This window comes from Felis catus, chromosome B1 (genome assembly GCF_018350175.1).
Source record: "Felis catus isolate Fca126 chromosome B1, F.catus_Fca126_mat1.0, whole genome shotgun sequence".
NCBI lineage: Eukaryota > Metazoa > Chordata > Mammalia > Carnivora > Felidae > Felis > Felis catus.
This window is the reverse complement of record NC_058371.1, coordinates 54,200,236-54,216,287: the sequence shown is the minus strand read 5'-3', so window position 1 is coordinate 54,216,287 and position 16,052 is coordinate 54,200,236. Positions and strand designations below refer to the sequence as shown.

General features: G+C 36.0%; 1 protein-coding gene across 1 annotated transcript in view; it reads right to left on the bottom strand.

The window, feature by feature from the left end:
* Nucleotides 1-5,465: 5,465 nt before the first annotated feature.
* The window catches only part of FBXO8 (F-box protein 8), a 44,688-nt gene continuing 34,101 nt past the window's right edge, over nucleotides 5,466-16,052 (bottom strand). The window contains exons 4-6 of the mRNA XM_003984855.5: nucleotides 8,815-8,933; nucleotides 7,446-7,642; nucleotides 5,466-6,300 (exon numbers count right to left, since the gene is read on the bottom strand). Coding sequence (XP_003984904.1) covers nucleotides 6,113-6,300; nucleotides 7,446-7,642; nucleotides 8,815-8,933 — 504 coding nt within the window. The 3' untranslated portion in view covers nucleotides 5,466-6,112. The remainder of the gene's footprint in view (nucleotides 6,301-7,445; nucleotides 7,643-8,814; nucleotides 8,934-16,052) is intronic.

Below are 16,052 nucleotides of genomic sequence, written 5' to 3'. Positions count from 1 at the left end.
AAGAAAAGCTCTAATATATTCCAATTTATAAATTGCATACAACTGAAAACTCCAAATATCTATATGTTAAACGGGCATCGTAAAGCCATCTTTTTATGTGCTTATGTAGAAACTAAACCAGATCTAAGATAATTCAGTTGGATTTATTGAGGAACTGTTCTGGGCCAAGGTCTGTGTCAGGTACTGAGGGAGATATAAGAATCAAATTTCCACTTGCAAGAATTGTCTCTGGAGGGGAAAGAGTCTAAGAGGACTTTGAGGGACAAATAACATTTCAACAGGTAAATGTGAGGGAGAGGTTAAACGCTTTCCAGAAGAAAACAGAGCAAAATTAATGGAAAGATGAAAATACAGGGTTCATCGAGATTAGAGAGTGTTAAAATGTACTTAGGAAAAATCCTGTTGATGATAAATTTGGAGGACTCAAAGGTTTTAAGATTTTTTCCTTGCCTTCCTTTCTTAAAAAAAAATCTGTATATTAGAAAACGTAACTGGTGATTGTGTGTAGGAAAAATGCACTAGCAGTACCCCGTTTATATGGTGTGTTTCGGGCTTGAAACAGCACAGCCCTTAGTGGGGATGGAAGGTGTAGACAGGCCTGAGTTGCAGTGGACCATATGTACTCTTGTGGGTTTCAGAAGAGCTCAGATTACACACCAGGCAAGAGGATATTTGGTCAGAGACCATATAAAAGCCATTAGCACTGCTACTAACTAAAGAGCTCAGCCTCAAGTGGAAAAGGTGGACTCAAAGAGCCTTGAGTGTCGATGGGAAAAAAAAAACTACTTGGTTGGGCTGCACCAAACGCAAGCTCAACATCCTTCTTGAAACTCCACTGCCCGAGCTCTGGGGATACCATTCTTCTCTGGTCCTTCTGTCGTCTTCACAAACCCTCTTGTCCTCTACCAAAACCTATAATGCCATTTTTCCAAATACTTCTCTCTACTCAAACTTCTTAGAGGAGTTTTCTCCAATACGTCACTTCAAACACATTTTACATGCTAATATGACCCCCAAACTTACATATCCAGCCCTGAGTTTTTGAAACTCTAGTCTTCTTCTCCAGCTGCGATCAACATTCTATTGATACTTTCAAATACAAAATATCCAAAAGTTGGGATCCTTATCTGTTCCATTTCATTCCACTGGTTGCTTCTCTTAGCAGCTACACCTTTGATAGCAGACCACCAGACCCTTAGATCAAAAATCTTCCTCCAAAATCACTAAATCCTGTCAATTTTCAGTATTTTTTAAATTTATTCCTTCATCCTTTCTAAATACTCTGCCACTTACCTAGTTCAGGCCTTATAATAGAAAGGTAGTATTTGAGAGCTTTGATGAATAACTTCTATTTGAGGTGGATCTTAGATGATGAGTAGGGGAACTTTAGATATAGAGGGGAGAGAAGGATATCTCAGACAGAACGGCTTGTAAAAGGCAAAGACAGACCAGACCACATTTGAGGAATGTTGGAGATGAGGCTTTAAAAAAAGATAAGCTGAGGCAAGGTTGTACAGAAGTTTTGTAGAAACGGAGACACTGAAAGACTTTAAACAGATGTACCATAAAGAGTTTGTGTTTTACAAAGGTAAACTTGTTTGATCAGAAAGAAGGTCCACCAGTTCCCAACTTCACGCACTTGGAAATACGTGGGGAACATTATTTGTACGTCACAATTACTGAGGGATGCTACTGGCATCTAGCAGGCAAAATCCAGGAATGTTGATGTCCTTCCTATGCTATAGGGAGCAGTCTCCCATAATGAATATCCTTCCCCAAAAGCCAGCGGGACTTCCCCTGGAAAACACTGAATTTCTAATTGAGTTAAGCATTCAGCAAACATTTGTTATGATAGTTTTTCTTTACTAGAGCATTTAAACATACTTATGTTTTAAAATGCCAGGGATAAATCCCTATTCAGTAAGTATAGGAGAAAAAAGGCACCAGGGTGGCTCAGTTGGTTAAGCGTCCAACTTTTGATTTCAGCTCAGGTCATGATCTCATGGTTCGTGCTGGGCCAGGAGCCTGTCTAAGATTCTCCCTCTCCCTCTGCCCCTTCCCTGCTTGTGTTCTCCATCAATAAAAACATCGTTTTTAAAAGGATTAAAAAGTATTGAAAAGAATACTGCCCAACCAAAGAGGGTTCTACTTCAAACGATGGCCAAATAGCTCTTCCTTGAACAGATAAAACCACAAACTCTGGACAAAATATGGAAATCCACTAGCTGAAAGTTATGGAAAGCAATCCGATAGAGGCTGATCCTACAGAGGAGAGAATGCTTGGAAGATGGCGGCATTGGATGAGTTTTCCCATTTTTATACTTTCTGCATGAGCGTGAGTCCCCAGTCTGCATCATAGCCTATGGTTTCACTGACTTGAAGAACCAGGGGACAGAGTTGGGGGCAACAGCAGTTGCTAGAAAATTAAGAAAGAAATAATAGCAAGAAAAGAACCAGAGAGGGCCCTGGTTTCTGTGTAGGAACTGTGCCCCAAACTCTGGCTTCTCTCTGAAGTCTGTACAGACAAAAAAGATGCCAGGTTAAAGAAATAAACTGATATCCGAGCTGCCACCAACTTCAGGGGAGTGAGAGCTTGCAACTGAGCTCTGCCAGTTAACTCCCAGCTTAAAAAAAAAAAAAAGTTATTTGGAGAAATATATCATAATCCAGGGTTTCACCATATTTTATTCACCGTGTCCAGGACAAAAACTAAATTACTAACATATTGAACAAGCAGGAAAATACAATCTATTCTCAAAAGAAGAGACAGTCAAAAGGATGAAATGAACAGATAAAGATTTAAAGCTGCTATTTAACTATGTTCAAGGTTGTAAGGGAAAATGTGCTTGTAGTAAATGAAGACAGGAAATCTCGGTACAGAAATGTAAATTATAAAGAACCAGAAGGAATTTCTAGAACCAAAAAACATCATGATTAAGAGAAAAAAAGTTGACTGAATGGGCTTCAAAGAAGGACGATTACAGAAGTCAGTGACCTAGAATATAGATCAAGAGAAATAATCCAGTTGGAGAGGAAAAAAAAAAGATAAAAAATCTGTGAGATGATATCAAAAGTTCTAGCACATGTGTAAAGGAGAGGAAAGAGAAAATGAGGCAGAAAAATATGTGACAAAATAAAACTGTGAGAGGAAAATGGCATTATTATACACACAGGGAGAAAACACTTTGAATACACTGACATTTTTTTTTAATGTTTATTTATTATTGAGAGACAGAGAGAGACAGAGCATGAGCACTGGAGGGGCAGAGAGAGGGGGAGACACAGAATCAGAAGCAGGGTCCAGGCTCTGTGCAAGCTGTCAGCACAGAGCCCAGCGCGGGTCTCGGACCCACAAACCGCGAGATCATGTCCTGAGCCCAAGTCGGACGCTTAACCCAACTGAGCCACCCAGGCGCCCCTACACTGACTTCTTAATGGAAACAGAGGAGACCAGAAGACAGTAGAGGAATAGCTTTAAAGTATCAAAGGGGGCAGGGGAAGAAACTGTCAACACAGAATTATATATTCAGCAAAAGCGTTCTTCAAAAAGAAAAACAAAATAAAGGCATTTTCATGTAAAAGAAAACTATGATAAATTGGCAGGAGATCTGAACTGTAATAGATGTTAAAATTTTTCAGGCTGACATAAATGATACTACAAGGAAACTTAGATTTTCAGGATGGAATAAAAGCATTCGAAATGACAACGTGTGTAAATATGAAGGAGGGTTTTTTTTTTGTTTGTTTGTTTAAAATGTATACGACTACTCAAAGCAAACTATCACATTGTGGAGTTTATAACATACACTCTATGTAACACATATGACAACTGTAAGGCAACAAATGGAAGAATGGGGTAAACACTGTATGTGGTTACAAGGTTTTTATACTTTATGTGAAGGGTGCAAATATTACCTATAAACAGGTTGCATGAAGTTGCTTATCTTGATACATGCTTGGTTTACTCACGTATATGCATTTATGAAGATTCATGGATTCGTGTCCCTAAGATTTATGCATTTCATTGAATGTAAATTTTACCTATAAAGAAAAAACTTTAAACAAGGTAGCTCTCTAGCTAACAATATACAAGTTGAAGGCTTTAGGAATGAAGTGTACTGATGTCTGAAACTTGGGATTACCTGTATCAAAACAATAAGATGGGTTGATTGATGGACAGGGGGATGTACAAATATGTGGTAAAGTGAGTACAATTACAATGTAATTGTAGAATCTACACAGTGGTTATACAGGCATTTTCTGCATCTTTTTTATACGTTCAAAAAATTTCAAAGAAAATGTTAAAAAAAAAAAAAAAGAATATTGCCGGCCGACATTTATAATCAGGTAATCAGGTCAGGGTGGAGAAAATAAAACAGGAAAAAGGGACAAAGTTGGGAAATGGAAGATACAAAAACGAAGAAGAAGAAATAGAAGGAAAGAAAAGAGACAGTAAAGCTAAAACAGAGATGTAGAAAGGACCTAATGGTAAGGGAGAGTTGGGGATAGAAAAAAAAAAAAAAAAAAGACAAGATAGGGGGAGCTAGAGAGGGCAAGATGCCTGCCATTCACTGGAAAATAGAAACAATAACGTTATCATCAGTGTCTTTAGAAACTTCTCCATACATTAGTTTTGAAGTTAAAATTAGAAAGGATTATTTTGTCATGGAGTTTGAAATTATGCACATGTGAAAATGTAGATACTTGCCTCAAGATCTGAGAACTTGTTTACTCCCAGTCTAAAAGTCCCTTTGACTTCTGACATTGTCTGATCACCTTATGTCGTGTCGCTAAAATTCTGTAGAACATCACTGTAGTTGAGATGTTACCAGACCGCTATTTACTTAGGATCAGATCTCTAAAGAAGCCAGGATTGTACACCTCCAGCCCAAGTTTCTGCCCCTCCAAGCTCCCCCCCCCCCCAGACTAGAGTTCGACCCATCACATAATGTCTCATTTCAAAGCTGGTGCTTTTCACTTAGCACTTAGTAGTTCCAGAAAACTTCTGACTTACCATATAAATATACTAGTCTTTACCATTTCAATGCCAAGTGGCTCATAATTAAATGATTATTAGTTAAGCTATTCTTCATTTGCTCTCCACGAAGCTGTATTTTTCCTTTTGTTACTAGTCATGTAACATCTATGAAGGCAGGGTCCATGTCTAGGTATCACTACTACCTAGCACAGTGTTTAATACACGGAAGGCCCTTGGTAAATATTTATTGAATGAATGAATGAATAAAGAACCTTTATTCATTCACAACATCCCTCACTCAACTGGTTCTAAACACAAATTATCAAGAGAATGGTAAAGTTTGACAAATGACATCAGATAGAAGTTCTAATAACATTCTGTTCCTATGTATGTAAATCTTAGATTTAATACATTTTGCTATCTCAAATGGCTTAAAGGACTTATTGAGACAAGACTAAAACATGACAAATGAGGAAACTTTTAAAAATGGAAAGTCAAGTGATGAATTTATATTATAAAAATAAGTGCCTGTTTTGCTTGTTACTAGCAACAAAACAATAAATACTCTTTTCAAAGTTCAAAGGAAAGACAAACGGGTATTGGTTTTCATCCAAGTCAGATCCAACTTTTATGAAGACAGTAAAAAGCTCAGATCAGAATCAAATAAATTTCAGAACTCAGTTTGAGAGAAAAGGAAAGGCTTTAGTTAAAATCTTTACAATAAAATAATTATGATTATAAATCTCTTTCATTAAATATGTACACATTACATGGTATTTTTAAAAAGAATGAAAACGAATAGTTTTTCAAGCAAATCTAATGCACAAATATACCATCCCTTAGAGTATAATGTCAGTTTAACATTCTTAAACAGCTGTGTCAGACAATGGCTCTGCTTTGTGCAAAACATGATAAGCAAAATTAAGAAAAATTCTGCAAAATCCTTTAGCTCCCCAAGGAAATTACTAAAAAAGAAAAGAGTAAAAGGAAAAAAAAAAAAAAAGGTGTATACTCAAGCTTGATTGTATACAGAGGCCAGGATGACCAGCACTAATGTAACCCCCATAACTGCTAAATAAGTCCTTGGGTAACTTTAGTTTGAAGTTAATAGTGGAAGTCCTAGCAATTGTGCTTTTATGCAGCCACGTGGCCAATAAGGTAGATGTTGTCATAAAGATGCCCTACAAAATCTTCACTAATGTTTTGAGCAGCACGACGGGTATTTCGAATAAATTCTCTTTTTGACATCTTATTCTTCACGTGAGGGCTAGTGAGGTCAATGGAAAGTAGAATCAAAGAGTAGCACAGTACATAGACAGCATCTGGAATTAAAAAGAAACACCTCAAATTATTAGCTGCTTTGGAATATGTGGTCCCCAAGGCACCCTATAATGCAAAACTTGTCACCATTTAAAGAAATCAAGATTAGAATGTAAATTTCTAGGGAAAAAGATTGCTAAACCTGAGCAGCATGAGACAACAACAAATGACTTTATATGCCCAAGGCAGTATTTGATGCTTCCTATCAAAAAAGTAACAAGCCTCAAGATACTTGCTAGTATTATTTGCTACAAGTACTTGCTACTACTATAGTGTTTTTATTACAGAATCCTGCAATCTTAAGAAAGCTGAGTTAAATAGTACGTCTTGTAAAAGCATTTTCACCAAATTTCATGATGGGCGAATGTTTTGTAATCGCCACTTAATAAGATAAGCATGATAAAGTTGTTGATATGAAGAGATAAGTAAAGCTCAGTCAAATGAAAAAATATGCAGGATCCTTGGCCTATACTGCACACACACACACAGACACATACTCAGTCACAGATGATAAAGATTCGTTATATTAAAATTAAATTTTAGTAGAAAAGTTCTAGGTGTTACCTATGTAATATGTGAACTATGAAAAGCTTTAAAAATGATTTCTCAAGTTTTTAGTTAAATTAATAATAATATGCAATGCTCAGGCCAGAATCATTTTAAAGAATTTATACCTAAGTCTCATTTTCTTTCTAAAACTGTATGTTTAGGGGCGCCTGGGTGGCTCAGTCAGGTGAGCATCCGACTCTTGGTTTCGGCTCAGGTCATGACCTCATAGTTCGCGAGTTCAAGCCTGCTTCGGGCTCCGCGTTGACAATGAGGAGTCTGCATGAGATTCTCTCTCTCTCCCCCTCTCTCTGCCTCTCCCCTGCTTGCTTGCTCTCTCTCTCTCAAAATAAATAAATAAACGTAAAAAAATAAAGTGGTATGTTTACTACATATGAAGGACAGTTATAACAAACTATTCCTCTAAGCTCACATAAATGTAGTTTTCCGTATATTTAGTGATTGCTACAAGTACTAAGAGAAGTCATTTATAATTACTCAAAGTATCTTTCCCCACGGTGAGAAAAAATGTCTCATATACTACTATTTTTACCTGAAGGCAGGAAGGGAGATGGAAGGAATTCACTATATATATTCTTACCAGGACTAAGGCCAAGTTCTCGCATTAAATCGGGGTTGCAAGCACAGAATCTATGTGAGAACTTTGTTATGAGAGTTTCAAGGTACTCCCCACGCTCTTCGGGGGCATGGATATGACGAAAAAATTCTCTCAGTGCATTGGGCAAGAATTGATTTCTAAAATTATGCAATGTTACAAGGTCATCCAAGACATCTCTCCTAGTGGAAAAAGAAAAAGATACAGCTTTAATTACATTTCTCTACTAAGAAAATGATAAGCACTCATAAATCATCATCTGTTTGGATGAAAATACTTTGTTACTGATTATGAGATCAGCTAACCCTACAAAGTAATACATAATCCTTAAAATTAAAAAATCCGATTATGATTATTTAAGACACTAATTTTAAAATCTTTTGTGAATGGGTTATTATAAAGCAACTGAAGCTAGCAATTCTAATTATAAAATGAAGAAAAGATAAATTTAGCAACATTAAAAGGGACAGCTTCTTTTCAAGCGTCTTCTTGACTAAATCCAAGTAAGAACAAAATTCTTTATGCTTTTAACTATGAAAATAATTAAGAGTTTTCACTTTCCATACCAGTCCACACCACCAGAGGTGACAACTATTTATGTGGACTTAAAAATGTCAACATGTACTATATATTTTTCTAGTATTTGCTTTTCCTAGTTCATATGGTATATTGTGAACAGCTTTCTATATCTTTCTATATCTTTACACACAGATCTAAATCATTCTTTTTAATGGCTCCACAGTACCCTTCTTTCTACTTATGAACATTTAGATTATTTACAACTATATAAATACTTGTGTAAGTATATGTGTGTACATATATAATTATAAGTATTTTTTATCAATGGCATTCTAATAGTCACACTTTGGTATAGTATGCTTCAACTCTTGTTGAACTCAATCATGATTGTATGATCATCATCTTCAATTTCTATCAATTGTTTATGGCAGGGATAAGCAAATTATAGCTAGTGGCCCAAATAGGGCCCACTACCTGTTTTGTACACAAAATTTCATTAGAAGAAAGCCATGTTCGTCAGGCTCCGTGCTGACAGCTCAGAGCCTGGAACCTGCTTTGGATTCTGTGTCTCCCTCTCTCTCTGCCCCTTTCCCACTCGTGCTCGCTCTCTCTTTCTCTCTCTCAAAAATAAATAAAAAAACATTTAAAAAAAAGCCATCATTGGTTCACATACTGTTTGTCTGCTTTTAGGCTGCAATGGTAGTTATAAATAGCTGCGAGAGAAATTTCTTAACTAGATGACTGCTATGTGGTGTAGTTTTTAAAGAAAAGCTTAACTCATCAAAAACATTACTTAGCTAATTCTAAAGAAGATGTATTTTTTTTTTTTTTTTACCTTTCATCAAGATAGATTCTCAGTTTTTTCCAATTTAGTGTTCTTGTACAGAAGATAAACTTTGCTATTTCCTTTGGTGAATCATCTAGGATACCCTTGGACATAAAGTAGTTCACTCCCTACGGCAGAAAGACAAGTTTACATAAATAAAGCCGATCTTTATTTATAAATTTTAACAATCAGGCGATAGCAGAACAATAGCCATAAATTCTTTCCAGCATTAATAGACTTTTTATAGCTTTAACATGCAAAATACAAGCTAGAACTTGAACTGAAACTATTACTTGTGGTTGATAGTTTACATGCAATGAAAAGTAGGAAATTCAAAGTTAAGACTCCCAAAGAAATCCTAATTCAATTTTCTGGCTCATGTCAGTTAAAACTAACTTTACGGAAATATGGCGTAAATGGTGGGGGCAAGGGGAAACTACGCTATAGACTTTAAGCCTTTTAACAAACACTTCCACTGCCTAACAGAAAACATGATTTCTTAAAGACATGCTCTAATACACTATTCAAGGGAAGAACCTGAGATAAGATTCTACAAACCGAAAACCAAAAATTAAAAAAAAAATAATTACATTATTCAACTTAAAGTAGGCACAATTCCAGGTGGGTTTAGGGTCTGTACACATACTTTGGCTTTAAGCATTGCTACATTCTACAAGAATTTAGCTTCAATACATAGTGAGGCAAAATACAATAAAACAAAACAGTTTCAATGGTTTTTCATAGGATTTATCTTTGAATTTCCTTTTCCCTGCATGCAAAGTTTTCCAGAGAAGCATTATCCACAGTCTGTACCTATTTTAGATTTAAATCAACAACAACAAAACATCAACAAAAAAATAGAACACTGAAGCCAATGTTCTCTCATGTATGCGGAGGTCACATTCAAATAAATACCTTATGTGGATTTGAATGTGCAGTTATTGAAATAAAAGGCAGGTGTGTTTATTTCAACTCGTAGTTATCCAGATACATGCGTTCCCATGAATACTTATGTCTGGATAATAGCACACTGTGTGCAGTTAATTAGTAGAGAAAATGATGTATTATATACACACAACATACTGTTTTCACACATAAATTCCTTCAGCATTTCTTCCCTTTTGCAAACACTTACATATAGTACTCAGAAATATTGCACCCATTAAGAATTCAAAAAGTTGAAGGAATTTTTATAAAAGACTCTTCAAAATAAAAAGTCTCATAAAATTTTTATATTAAAAAAATTAAAAAGCAATTTGATACCATGAGGTAATGCTTTTGAAAGGTCATAATTATCTGTAAGTTGTAATTCAAACAAAAGATTTTTTAATATAAAACTAAGTTTATGAGCCATCAGGATAATATCCTAATGGCAATGTTATCAGTTTCTCATGTGAATTTTAATAGTAAAAGGCAGTGCTAAAGCACTGCTTTAAAGAAATGTATATAAAAGCAGAATATAACATGAGATGTTCGTGTCAACTCAATTGTAAGCCACATTTCAGACTGCATCCTAGATACACGGCTAGGAAACGTAACATGGTCAAGATGGAAAGCCCAAGAATTTGGAATGAAGCTCTCGGCAGTTATCTGAGGGGCAGGAACTAAAGAAATATTAATGCTTGTTCCATCCTTTCCTCCATTAGTTTGAATAATCGAGAGTTGACTGTATGTTTTAAATGATCTATTTAGCAAAAGTTTCCAGGTTTGATTTCTTTCCAAAATTCCTCCACTTAAAAGAATAACAATTTTTCAGAAGTATTACCAGTGCTTAATTTTAATCTAAGTGATTCAAAGAGGAATGCCAACTAAATATTATGTAATGGGTTCTTTATTTATACCTACTTGTAAGCCAATATTTAGGACATGTAAAACTAGTTCTTTTTAAAATGATACAAAATATTAAAAAACACTGCATGATCCATTAAATAGTACATAATTCTCTAATTATATGATATGTGCATTTTAACATCAGTTAATGCTTCTTAGTTATAAATGAACATTGGTATTTACCTCATGTGAGATCCTAAAAATATGCTGTTGACAATTTCCTTTTTTAAGGAACACGTGTTTTAAGAATGTTGAAGTCTCCAAAATCAACCATATACAGAGGAGTAGGCATGAACTCAGTTTTAAACCGAAGCCTGAAAACTAGGGACACAACCTGAAATAAGCCAACTCTGTTGGTTTTATGAGGAAAGGAGGCATCAATTTTCAAGCCTGGGATTCCTCTGGAAAGGAAGATTACTTTAGAAGGGCTATCAGACTGAAGGGTCAAGGGATGTGAAATGGGAAAAGGCATGAGACAGATTATAATTTTCTTCAACAAGCAAGCTGGCAACCATTCGAATTCCTATCTTATTATGTAAGCATGGAACTACAAAAGAAAACATAGTATGAGACCTGTTGAATAACTGTACATTTGTTTAATAAGTGGTATAACTATTTTTTTTTTATTTTCAATATAGTTTTAGAAGAATGGTACAGAGAGTTCCCTTCAGACCACATAGCATGTTAGTTACTTTTCAGGACTAGAGCTCTCAGCAGGGTGAGAGCTATGTATGTGGTGTCTCACAAAGCAAATCATGAACATTAATGTTAGTTTATATTAACATAGTTTCCAGGAAAAAAAAAAAGAAGTCTGTAGCTCACTACTGTCTACATAATTCACTATAAAAGTGTCTGATTCTGGATGTCACATTTTATGGGCCATATTGATAAACTAGAACTTATCTGGATAAAGGAAATCAAGACCTGATAAGATTGTTGAAGGGTCTAGAAGTCCTGTTAGATAATGAAGAGTTGAGGCATCTAGGGATATTAGGCCTTAAAAAGATACTTAGGAAAGAAGTTTAAGATTAAGACACCTGAAAGGCTTTATCATAAGGAAAAAAGATAGACCCTGTAATTTCAGTGAAGATCTTAAGCTGATGAAAGTTATAGAACGTCTTCCCAGAAAAATGCACACACACATTTTAAAACATTTTGTTTTAAAAGAGAGAAAGTGTGTTTGCGTGAAAGAGAAAAAGGGACAGGGACAGAGAGAGAGGAAGACAGAGGATCAGAAGCAGTTTCTGAGCTGTCAGCACAGAGCCCTATGTGGGGCTTGAACTCACAAACTGTGAGATCATGACCTGAGCCAAAGTCAAATGCCTAACCCACTGAGCCACTCAGAAGCCCATATATGTATGTATGTTACATATATATATATATATATATATATATATATATACACACACACACACACACACATACATATATACATACGTATATATATGTATTTATGCCTGAAGCCCATCTAAGAACTTCAGGTTAGAAATCCTATTTTAGATGATGTAGGAGTACGGTTACTAAATGTCAGTAATAAGGAGGCAGGCTTGTGCCATGTAAGGAAGATCATGCTTCTGAGCTATAGCTGTTCAAGGCTAATAGTTTGTCATTTGGTTAATTTAATTTTTGTTGCTGTATAACTCAAAGATAAATCATGACGGAGTCAGTCCTTTCATGAATTGGCTCCATAGCATAAAGGGAAGTTTCTGTCATCTGGAAGAAAACTATTGACCAAAATGGATTTTATTTAATGAATGGTATTAAAGGAAAGTTACACTGGGATGCCTGGGTGGCTCAGTCGGTTAAGCGTCTGACTTCAGCTCAGGTCATGATCTCGTAGTTTGTGGGTTCAAGCCCTGCGTCAGGTTCTGTGCTAACAGCTCAGAGCCTGGAGCCTGCTTCAGATTCTGTGTCTCCCCTTCTCTCTGCCCCTCCCACGATCATGCTCTGTCTCTGTCTGTCTCTCAATAATAAATGAACGTTAAAAAAAATTTTTAAAGGAAAGTTACAGTGGGATAAATAAAATTCTTATTATGAAAATAGATTGCATATAGACATTAGGATTCATATTTCTCCGGAAATCATAAACATAAATAATATTCATATTACAAATCCTAAATTCCTTCGTAATGTGATTTCTTTTAAAGTATCCATTTAACTTTAAATTTAAATATAAAGATGAACACCCAAAGACTAGTTTGTAAAACTGACATATGTATGTCTGTGCGTATGTATATATATTCATATAGATAGCTATGCATCTTCTTTAAAAGCATTTCTGAAACACTGAATCAAAACAAACCTATTAAAATTACATCTTCATTTACATCTACATCTTCATTTACAATGTATTAAGCAAATGGTAAATATGCAAGGTATTCAGTGACAGACACTGAAAAGTACGAAAGTTTTGCATTAAGCAAATTTAAAGTTTATCTGGGGAGATGAGACAGGTACACAAATAACCACACTAGGCATGTGTGACAAATCAATGACACAAGACAGTCAACTAAGGCCTAAATGAACTGGTATGAAAAATAAGCATTTCAGTAGTTCAATTAAAAAAAAAAATCACTGTAGGAAAGGGTATTTGAATCATGTTTCCTGGAATATCTACTCTGAAGGAATGGTAGGGGTTTACATAGCCCAGAATGAGAAGAACACTGGAGAGGAATATTTTAGTCGATGTTCTATCATATGAGCCAAGGCATTAGAAGACTAAAAAAAAAAAAAAATCAGACTGTTTTCAAAATAACAGGCGAACTATCTTGGACTTCAGAGCAAGTCTGGAATCAGACTATAGGAGAAATAGGGCTGAGTTTTAGGGTATAAAGTGTATTTTCTACCCTATATGTAACTGGAAGCCTCTGAAGACTTTTTAACATTATGAAGCAATGGCCTGCAATATCAATTTGACAGTAATATAAATAAGTAATAAAATGGAAATTAGACAGTAGGCTACTACAATTGTCCAGGCTTAAACATGTGGAAAAAGCAACAGAAATGCAAAGGAAATCTTCTATTCTAAAATCATATGTATATATATACACATATATATATACACATATATATACACACATATATATGTGTGTATATATACACACACACATATGCATATATATATACACATATATATATACAAAATCCATGTGCTACATATGTATATAAAAATGAGAAGTGAGAACACATGGAACCATGCGCCAATGAATTATGAAAAGTGAAAGATAAAGGTAACTGATGTTTCTGGCTTAGATGAAAAGGGAAATGCCTGACAGGGGTAAAAAACAAAACAAAACAAAACAAAAAACTCCACAGTTTATAGCCGGTGCTGAATTAAAGGAAAGAGTAATGAGTGTGGACTTTGAAATGTTGAATTTCAGGTGATGATAGGTACAACTAGAAAGGCAGAGGAAGCAGTTGGCAATGTAATAAGATAATGAAAAAAGTGAGGGTTGAAGGTACAGATTAAGGATCCTGAATAAGAAGAATCGGTAAAGGAGTAGGTAATGAATAACGCAGGGATACAATAATGTCCCGGGGGTAAAAGTCTTTGAAATGTAAAGAAAGGGGCATACAGTGCAATTCCATAGTACAGAAAGAGAAAGAGCCTAGTTGTTCCAAGAGAGACCAAATCATGGCCCTGCCATTTCATGATCTTGTGAACATCTTACGCAAACTTTTGGAACCTCGGTTTCCTAATCAGTAAAAATCTTATTTAAGTGGCTATTGTGAAGATTTGAAAGTGTCTGGCATAAAACAAGGCTGGTTTCCTTTTTCTTTTAGGGAGCTCAAAGAGATGAACACGTGGAAAGAGGGTAATGGATTTGGTGACAGGGAGAAAAGAAAGAGAAAGTAGTACCTTTCAAGGTCTCTTTCCTCAGAGTAATGGGGGCTCAAGTCTAAGAAGAAAGCTAAGGAATGAGCTCAAGGTAAAGAAACTGATAGCCCGCTCACTTGAAAAATTTATTAGTATAAAGATGGGACAAATAAAAGGCAACGTTAAAGGTCAATAAGGGAAACACGGTTTTTCAAGAAAATCTTGGCCCATGCACGTCGAGGAAGAAAGAAAGAAAGAGAACCAGCAGAGTGAGTAAAAGATTGACGTAAGGAGCAGGAGGAGATCATGGGAGTAGTAAGGTAGAGAAAAGGGGAGCAGGGGAAAGGACTGAAAAAAGTTACAACTCGCCATGCTGGCCGAGGTCTAAACACTCCCCACTGGAGGAAAGAAGAATCCCTGCAGAGGAGGACCGGCCTGAGGGATACAGCGGACGTAACACAGCTGCGGAGTACACACAACATGCTCCAGAGACACTTCCTGAAGCGCCAGGCCCTGGACATGGTACGGTGTCTTCTTCATAAAACCATTACTCTCAGCAGCAGGAAACATAACAGCATTCCTAACACACAGAAGAAGAAAGAGACCTAGACAAAATGCCAAGATGGAGGAATTTATCCCAAAAGAAAGAACAAGAAATGGTCACAGCCAGGGATCCAATCGAAACAGATCCAAGTAACATGCCTCATCCAGGATTTAAAGTAACAATCATAAGATTGCTAGCCGGCCTTGAGGAAAGCACAGAAGACATCAGGGAGTCCCTTACCACAGTGATAAAAGAGCTTAAAACCAGGCCGAAGTAAAAAATACGGTAACCGAAATTCGAAACCAACGGGAGGCAAAGACCATAAAGACGGAAAAAGCAAAGGAACAAAAAAGTGAGACAGAAGATAGAATAATGGGAAATAATGAAGCTGATCAGAAGAAGGAAAGAAAAATCTTGGACCAAAAGCAGACACAGGGAGTTGATAATGCTTTCTGAGACTGGAGGACAGGGCAGTAGTAACGGTTAGGAGACAGGTTATGTTAAGAAAGTGATAAAGGCAAAAAGCAGAGTGCATATTGGTTTTCTTCTTCGGGTGGACGAACCATCTAGAAAGAGTTGGAAAAGAGAGCTGAATTGGATCTCCCAGTGAAGTGCTGAAGATGTCTATCACAACGGTTCAGGCACAACAGGGAATAAACAAAAGGAGCACCAGGCGGCAGCGAGAACCCAGGTGACATGAGTGTCAATTCATGTTACATTTTCTTTAATAGAATGCGTGTTTACAGTAATCCAAGAGAGAACAATTAAGAAATTTTGTAAAGTAGACAGCACAGAATATGTCACTAAAAATGGTTATACAAATGACAGCCCCAAGATTTACACAAATTAGAGTAGTGAGCTGTTTTGATGTAATTTCTTTAGGAGGCAAACAAACAATTCAAGAAATCATGAATAGACAGCTTACGCCAATATTAAGAAGGAATTCAAAATGAAGAAAACGATGTGTTGGGGCTTAGTCACCCATACAATTTATCTATGTTATGATTGTAAGAATGGCTCTTTTCACAGAATTCATTTTAAGATACCTTTACTTTG